At 45.2% G+C, this 8833-nt stretch overlaps 1 protein-coding gene across 1 annotated transcript; it reads right to left on the bottom strand.

Annotated features, from left to right (window-relative positions):
- Positions 1-1351: 1351 nt before the first annotated feature.
- On the bottom strand, positions 1352-6553 carry BARX2 (BARX homeobox 2). Its single transcript, XM_031062731.1, has 4 exons — positions 6519-6553; positions 5880-6068; positions 3399-3483; positions 1352-2636 (listed from the first exon to the last, which is right to left on the bottom strand). The coding sequence occupies exons 1-4, from the start codon at positions 6551-6553 to the stop codon at positions 2385-2387; spliced, it is 561 nt and encodes a 186-aa protein (XP_030918591.1). The 3' UTR covers positions 1352-2384.
- Positions 6554-8833: the final 2280 nt, after the last annotated feature.

Here is an 8833-nt window from a genome sequence, read left to right on the forward strand (position 1 = left end):
GAAAAAAAGACATCCACAGATAAAGAATGTGCAACAACTCAGACATCGCATCATAGCTCCAGCATAATCCTGCCTCACCACCTTTGCCTCTCACTGGGGCTGTCACAAGCACGTCTGGGCTCTGTGAAAGAAAAAATGCTCAAAGACAACTAAATTTTGATGCATTTAATGGCAGAGGAAACACTTTGCAGTTCACAGCCTGTGTTTGCAACAGAACAGGCAAGAGGGAAATGTTTCATCCCATTTCTAGTTCACTGTGGGACAGAAAAAAAGGAGCTAAAAGGTAACAAACCCCAGGTATTTTCTAAGCTCCTTGCAAAGGAGTGTTGCCCAGTTCTGGTAAATTTGGCTTAGATTTGGGTGCAAACCTGTCGATGCACTACACCAGTGGCTGCCTTTTCCAAGCTGATTATTGTGCACTGGACACACAGGGAGTGGAGCATGTCCCTCCCTGGCTTGGCTAAAGCTGGAGTTTCACCACATGAAAGTGTAATCTCTGTCTCACACACTGTAAATACAAACAGTGAGCAGTGCAAAGAGGATTACCTGGAAAGTATTTCTCTATTAAGCCATTTCAAAAGTCAGTCCCCAGGAAGGATTATACAGATTCATTTCTTCAAGGAAAGAAGAAACCCACATTTTTTAACATTAGCATTGTTCTAGAACAGGACGTCCCACAAACACCACTGTTGCTTACACGACTTATTTATTTTTACCTTTTTGAAAGCTGTTTTCAAGTTTTAAAGCACATCTTCAGTCACTGGCTGGATGGAGGACAAACAACAGCAAGGGTTGGATGCATGGCAGCTGTGGAAAAGCCTTGCCAAGCTGAGACACTCAACCATGGATATGAACTGCACAAATCCTTTACCAAATACCTATTTTATGTTACCCGATGCAACACAGAGCTAATGCAGAGCTGGAATCAGACACTACCAAACACCACTGAGCAAGAAACTGGGGGAAAAATAATCCCTTTCTCCCTACTCAACACTGCTTGGATAAACCGTTTGAGATCTGTGTGTGAATCCTTGCCATCCCAAAAAAAGGATATTCAGAAATCATCTTCACAGAGCCACAAAGAGCCACTAAATACGTGTCCAAAACTGGAGGAGGTGACAGAAAATAGTGCCCTTGTTCTGACACATTCACCCAGTGACAAGGTGGCATTTACAACACCCTCACCTCCCTCAGCAAGTGCTACAAATAGTTTACACAGAGCATGTTAAGGAAAATCTGATGATTTCTATTTCCTCCAGATTTTGTTGGAATAGAAAAACCTATTCCAGAAAAGCCTCTGCTTGATACTCTGAAATGAGAATCTCTGGAAGAGAAACAACAGCAACAACTGTTTAATTTATGTATTTTATTTTTAATTAAAAAATAAAGGTTATCTTAATACATCTCTTGCAGCCTTTGGGCAAAATGCACTCTTAACAAGACTCTATGAAACATGATGCACATCTTTTCCTGGCACACATCTTAAACAAATGCCAGCTTCCTGCAGCAACTTTGGAAATCCACCATTTTCCCCAAACCCTGAAAACATTTAACAGTTCATTTAAAAAAATCCCTATAAAAATTAGAAGTGGGCCCAAAGCAAAAGTCCCAGATCCAAGCACCCAAAAGCTTTTGGAGCAGACTTATATCCAAATGCTCATTTCATTCCAACTTTTATCCCACATCACTGCAAATTCACAGACACAGCACCCAAACCACCCAAGGAGAGGCAATTGGAGCTGACCCAGGTATGGATCTCCCTTCGGAAGCTTTGATCTTAACTGGGCCAAAGCAAACCTGGGGGTCTGAACCGTTTCCTAAAATTGTTTAAGTCAGGTCCATCCCTAACAGAATTAAGTGCTGGTTACATAAGGAAATGGTGCTGTCAGAGCTCCCATTCCTTGGCTATCCCTGATCTGAGCCCAGGCCAAGCTCTTTGTCCACTGGCACCACACAAGGCAAGGATAAAGCCAAGGAAACACACCGACCCTCCAACACAGCCACACACCTGCCTCCCACTGCCTGGGAGAGCCCCAGGCTTCTCAAGGAGCTGTCTTGGTGTGGTTTTCCCTGGAAATGTCCTGGCTCCAGCCCTCTCTGCAGGAAAGCTCAGGCCCCTGCCAGAGGAACAGGCTGGCACCACTCCCACGGGATGTCTTCATTCCACCTGGCCCACGATGGCTGATTCCCAAAGGCACAATGTGACCAATCTTTAGACTTATGCACAAGGTCTACATACATATATATATATATATATATTTATATATATATGTACACTCACACCACTACATACATATTTAAATATATATACATATATATATTTGGTTTTGATTTTTTTCTTTGATCTCTTTTTTTTTCTTCTTTTCCCCTTCTTTCTCTCCCTTTTAACTTAATGGTGTAGTCTCCTCTGAGGAAGGCTCCGGTATATGTTCTGGAGACTTCTCTGTCTGCAACAGGACTTCTGGATTTTCCTCTGTTAGTTTTGGCTCCTCAGAGGCTTGGGATCCCTCCTGCAGCTGACTCTGAGCCTGGCTGTTCATTTTCTCCTCTGCTTCGATCTCCTCAGAGGTGGGAATGGAGTTTTTCTTTGGACGGCCTTTGGGCTTCGTTGGAGCTTCCTGTCCACCCTTCAACACCTGGAGCAAAGAGATGAACTGTCAGGATTCTGAACTCTGCTGGTCTCAGACATCCTATGTCTAACTCCCTCTCTCTACACACCATTCCTGCAGCAATAAGACACTCCAGCCAAGGATCTATATCCAAGGTAATGCCAAATTTGTTAGAAGTGACAGTAACTTCTGCAGGTGCCACATACATCCAAAGGAACAGCCTAGAATTGCATCTCATCTCCCAAATCAGAAAACATAGACACCTCCACTAGAGAATGTCACAGCATCATGTTCCCACCAGCATTTATTGAGTGGCTGTCCTTCATAAAAAAGCATTTTAACTGGAAAAGGACCATGAAGATGAGAAAAAGTGAAAGGTGAAACAAAGATATGAGAAGTAAAAATTAGTATCAGCTCTCAAAACTGCTCTGTTTCCATAGAGAAACAGTCTTTTTTTTCTATGCACAAAACCAATCTCCGAAGCACTGAGATCACAGGAATGCAGAAAAATGCAAAAGGAGATATTTTGGTTCTTCCCTTGCTTCTATTCTCATTTCTTTCACCTCTTTGCTTTGTCCTCCTCCTACTGCCTTTAGTCCCCTCTAGCCCACCACATGTACTGCAGTATGAACACTTTAAAAAAAGAGACCATCTCTGTGAGAAATGATCAGGAATAAAACAAAATCTGGTATAAATAGACACAAATCACTCCACTATGTTCAGCTTCCAAATCTGTTCTTTGCAAGGAGCCATTTAAGAGCCATGGAGAAATGACAAGCACCCACTCACCATTTTCTTCCACTTCATCCTACGGTTCTGGTACCATGTCTTCACCTGGAGCTGAGTCAGCCCCAAGGATTGGGCTAAGTCGAGCCTGGGAGACAAACCAGACAACAAAATGAGTTTACTGAAGCCAAGAGGAGCTCAGGTGCCAGGTCTAGGCAGTGCAACACTGTTAGAGCATTCAGTAGTGTCTCTCTGATCAGTTGTCTTGAGAATGGTCACACAAAAGTGGTAAAACCTGTGAATTTAGGATGCAAAGATAGATGCTGCTATGGAAGATGAAGGTGTTCGCAAGCTCTCTTTTCTAGACATGGTAGGGTTTGTCTGCCCTCTTTGAGACATGAACCTGCTGCGCTCCAGCTGCTGCTGCTCCATGTTTGTCCATGAATTAGGAGCTACCGGTACATCACATCCCTGAAAAACAGGTCACTGGTGTCTGAAGCACACACGTGGGAACAGACATACAGCATCAGCTACTCTTTGTATCATATTTCTCCTTCACTGCCTTCAGAATGGGGATCATGGTACTTGCCCATTTGTCATGGAGTAGTAGTACATCTAAATCTATCAATTTAATATACATTCTGTTATTGAGGCAATTTAAGCTTCTAAGTGAATTTATTTTTTTGTATGTTTAGCTGCAGGGTATATGTGGCAGACAGCCCATAATCCTGATTCATCCTTCACAAATCTCCAACCCATGCAAGTTTGTGTGAACCCATTCATTATTTCTATATTAAAGCCCAGGATATGAAGCAAATGTGGCTCAGAGTAGCTCCTGATCCTTCCCCACAGGTGATAGCACCATGCACCTGGTGGTCTTGTAATGGAGCCGCACAAGGGATGGAGCTGGAAATCCTCAGCCACACCAGGAAAGTGCCCCTTGGAGTCATGCAAGTCCTGCAGGTGGGACAGATCCAACTCAGAGCCACATTCCACAGTATTCTGCATACTGTGACTTTTTTGGCAAATATCTCCTTGCCTTTGGATGGGCAAACACATTTGTCAAGGCCAAGTTTTTCATAATGAAAGCTTTGTTACAGCTGGGCTCCTTTGGGCAACCAGATTTACATCTGTAAACAACCCCATACCCCACCCCAGCTCTCTGTGCGCCACCTCACACCCAAGGATTCATGCTTCTCTCCCACTCCGGATTCACTCTGGACCTGCAGGCTTGCTCTGCCACTACATCACATCTCAAGCCACTGATCTAAGACACCATTACCGTTAAGAGTAGAACATGTCAGAGTCATTACCCTGATGATAAACCAGGGGTTTCAGGTGCCCTCCCAAGGCTACAACCTTCTATCCAGGCCAAAAGCTGCAGAAGTGAACACAGATCACAATTCACTGCTTTGCCAGGTTTTCAGCCATGATTTGACAGAGAGAAGTTTGGCTTAGCCAACCCTTTGTGCCTTAGTGCTCCTGTCTGGTAACACCTGGTTTGCTTGCAACCAGCTGCCATCTCTTGCCACATACCTCAGTGCAACCAGCACTGCCTGGAAACCCAAGGAAACAAACACAGGGGAAGTGGTACATGGGCAGGAATTGCTCATCATCCTCAGTGAAGCCAAGGAACAGTCATATGAGATTATTAATTACCAGCCCTGAGTGCTTCAGCAGTGTCAACCATCTGGTGATGTGAAGCTGTGAGGAGTCAGTGCAGGCATAGCAGGAACTCTGAAACTCCATGAGGCAAGTTGGCTATGGCCAGGAATTTTCACCTGCAGCAATTTGGTGGCAGGCAGTGGGAGCAGAGAATTCCATCTTCAGAATCAATTTAAATATTGGGACACTGCCCTCTGTGGAGTGCAGGGACTGATACCTTTCAAACCTTCTCCAGGTTTACAAACTTCCTAGGAACTCGATGGGTCATTTTTCTGTAATTTAACTTTCCAGAGTAGGATTCAAAGCCCTTAAAAAAGCTAAAATCTCTCTTAGTTTGGTTTGCCCATGTGGTACCAAGCAGTGCCTAAGAACTTGCCTGTGCCTTTGCAAGGCACCTTTCAACTCCAGGCTCTGCTTTCCAACCTTATGAACAGGCCACCACCTTCCCACTGAATTGCTGCCCAAGGTGCTGGATAAAAGCCAGCTCAGGAGCAGCTGAAGATACCATGAACACACAGCCATGAGCCAGCAGATCCCAGGGGGAGACAGGCTCCATCATTTTTCAAGTGTGCAGCAGGAGTTGGAAAGGCAGAGATCCTTCTTCTCTGAGGAGATCTCTGAGCCTGGAGAACTGCTCCCAAGCATGTGTATCATCTGACATTTCCACTGATATGATCTATTTGTGTCACCTTTGATCCCAGGAAAAGTAGCCTTGAATTTGAATCAGGTTACCTGCCATGGGTGCAGCCAATGGCAGAGGCAACTTGGTGGAGCCAGAGGCAGCACCCCCAGCCAGGGAATGTTCAGTGTGGAGCAGCTGAGCAGGGCTGGAGCATCCCTTTTGCTCATCCCTATTCCTGGTGTGAGCAACCAGCCTACCTGTCAGGGGTGGAGAGGTACTTCTGCTTCTGAAATTTCTTCTCCAGGCCCATGAGCTGGATCTCAGTGAAGATGGTCCGACTTCGGCGCGGCTTCTTTGAGCGGGGTGGGGGCTGCTCTGCCTCCGACTCGCTGCTGCCCTGGGCCTCGCTGGGGGGAACCTCGGCGCCCACCGGAGAGAAGGGGAGCCTGGCAGGGAGGAAGCACAGGCAGATGAAGGTCAGATCAGCGCTGATGTGTTTGAGCAATGGGAGTGCAGGGGAGAGGAGGGAGACGGAAAGGGCCTTCCTGGCTCTGCCATTTGCTTGTTAAAGGACAAGGAAAAATATTCCTCTCTTTGGACCTGTTCCTTCTCCCAAATTGCACAGTTTTTCTTGGGCTGGGGAACCCTAACCCTAACCCTACGACAGGGAAAGGAAAGACTGCCTTTCCACTCCTTTTAGGAGATATTATAACCATTGAAATCATCTGTCTAATTACTGCAAGAGACTGAACTCCAAGCAAAGGATGAAATATATCCCCATTCTGTTCCCAACTTTGTTTCCCTGGGGCAGCTAGGACAGGGTTCTTGAGACAGTCCCCCTCCCCTTGCAGGTAATAGACAACAGAGTCTGGTTCACAGTTCATTCCATCCCCTACTGGGCAACTGCATCAGAACCACCCTCGCCCTCCATTGCCCACACTGATCCCACTGACCATGCAGGAAGATGAGGATGAATAGATCCCAAGAGTTCTTCACTGACTGAATGCTGCATCTTACACCACCCAGTTGATACCAGCCCTAAAAAAAACCAGTTCTGCTCCAATCTTTTCAGATCAGGGCTGTTCTAGGATGACAAATCCAAACATTCCCAAACACTAGAGGAAGTTCTGATCCACATCTGGCCTTCTGATTTACAACTATAGCAAATTTCTGCTCAGCCTTAGCCCCAGGAAATTGAATGTTCCTTTAAAGTTTGGGCAGGGAAATTGAGCTACATACGGGAAACGTAAACTCAGTGTAAGATATACAACATGCAGAGTCTTGGGCAACTCACTTTCTTGCTCCGTACCTCATTTTACCTCATTTGCAAGATGGAAACAATCCTCCTTACCTACATCACTGGTGGTAAAACATGGATTAAAATTTAATGTACACAAAGTATTTGGAGATCTTTAGACAAATGGGACTGTAGAAAGGAACATATTACACCAGGAGGCCCGATTGTGAAACCCTTCACATGAATCACCACTGATGAAAATAATGATTTCAAGACCTCAATGAGTGTTGGGGTGAGTAACTCCACACCATGGAAGAAAGGAGTTCCCAGCCTGGCCTGCTGATGACCTGTATTCCTCAGCCCTCTCCCCAGCTGTAGGGTTGTGATCACAGGAACCAGGTCCTAGGTGAGCTGGGTACATCAAAGAACATCATAGACTGTTGATCGTTGCTTCTCTCCTCAACCACAGCAAGTTGTGCAAAATCCAGCCACTTAAAAAGCAAGCTGGGGAAACTATTGTCAAAACTCTAAATAGCTGTGACTACAGACTGAGGTTTAGGCAGACTAGGGCTTCAGTCTTGCTTTCTCCTCCACACCTCTGCAACACTAAAAATCAAAGTATTTCCATTAAATGTAAAGCTTTCCACTTAAATTACCAAGGAAGCATTTGAGAGATGAGATCAGGTTTGCCAAGCCAATCTTTAGCTTGTGTCAAGCCTTATCTACCTTTTTTTTCTGAGTATTTTTTCCAGCTGAAGACTGTGCTGATCTACAGCACCACTGAGTAACCTGGTGGAAATTTTGCCTTGATTTACAACTTCAGTGGCTGTTCAAAGATCATACATTAGGACAGAGTGTGCTGTCCTTTGCTTTACATCACTGTCCTTTGCTTTACACCTCTATCCTTTGCTCTACACACTAAATCTATGCTGATATTTATGCCGCCTCTGACACCACTCAGCTAGACAGAAGGTAAAGCAGATGCTGCTTCCATAGCCTATGTCCTTCTTGTCAACCCACTACTGTTCACTTCTGACACTGTGGGATAACAAAAAACTTGCTGGGCCACTCATAGAACAGATGATTTCTTCTCTTTCAGCCAAATTTGCCCAAAAATCATCCCCTCTTGCCTCCCTGAAGGGTCTCGCAATTTCTAGAGTCCTATGAAGGAACATTGAGGCCGCCTCCACCAAGAGAGGTGTTCCTGGGTGTGCCACAGGATTCATGAGGACATCGTGTGTTGATGTCTTCATTTGCAGCAGTCCTGGGACTCAGCCCCAGGACACAACTGCTCTTGGTCACTCAGGCTCCAACAGACTTCTCGGATCCCAGTTCTACCCCGTTCTGGATAAGGAGACTTAAGCTTAAGCTTACTCCAGAAAGGAGTGGGTCCAGTCATCCCAGTACATCCCCTTATCCACTGCTATGGAGTCCTGGTTCAACCCTGCCCATCACAGAGCTCCTGCTCCTCTACAGGTTCATCCTCCAAACCTTATCCCACAGTCCATTCCTGTTCTCACTCATGGGTAGCTTTTGGCATCAGATCACTGATTAATCAATACTTTTGTATTTCCATACATTTCCAGCAGGGCTCTCCATAAAGCACAAAATTACTCATTAATAATAAATCACCAGAGCTGAGAAACCCCTGCAAGGCTCCAAGTGACTGACACCTCTAGATGAAAGGATTTTTACAAGAAACTCTCTTCAAAGGAGGTCAGCAAAGTTATTTGATATCAGAGCAACCAGCAATATTTTCATGGCATGGCAGCAGCACGTGGAGTGCTTGAAGGGAGGGGAGGGCGGTTACAATTATCCCAGAACATAAGATTTGCCTTTATCAAACAGAGAAAAGTCTCTTCAGGTTATTTTTCTAATAGTCAGGTAAGATTTGGATTACAAGAACTGCTTTTCAAGACGAGCAGCAAGGCCTTGGCTATTTTTTGGTTATTAGAGAAGCAGATGACACCAGAG

Source organism: Geospiza fortis, unplaced genomic scaffold, assembly GCF_000277835.1.
Source record: "Geospiza fortis unplaced genomic scaffold, GeoFor_1.0 scaffold140, whole genome shotgun sequence".
Taxonomy (NCBI): domain Eukaryota; kingdom Metazoa; phylum Chordata; class Aves; order Passeriformes; family Thraupidae; genus Geospiza; species Geospiza fortis.

What these genes read in the sequence shown, in the direction of transcription:
- BARX2 (XM_031062731.1), bottom strand. Translation starts at nt 6,553, where the DNA reads ATGGAGGGCGAGGGTGGTTCTGATGCAGTTGCCCA. An exon ending in GGTTCTGATGCAGTTGCCCA is followed by an intron (nt 6,069 to 6,518) that starts GTAGGGGATGGA and finishes CCTCCCTGCCAG; the next exon opens with GCTCCCCTTCTCTCCGGTGG. An exon ending in TACCTCTCCACCCCTGACAG is followed by an intron (nt 3,484 to 5,879) that starts GTAGGCTGGTTG and finishes TTTGTCTCCCAG; the next exon opens with GCTCGACTTAGCCCAATCCT.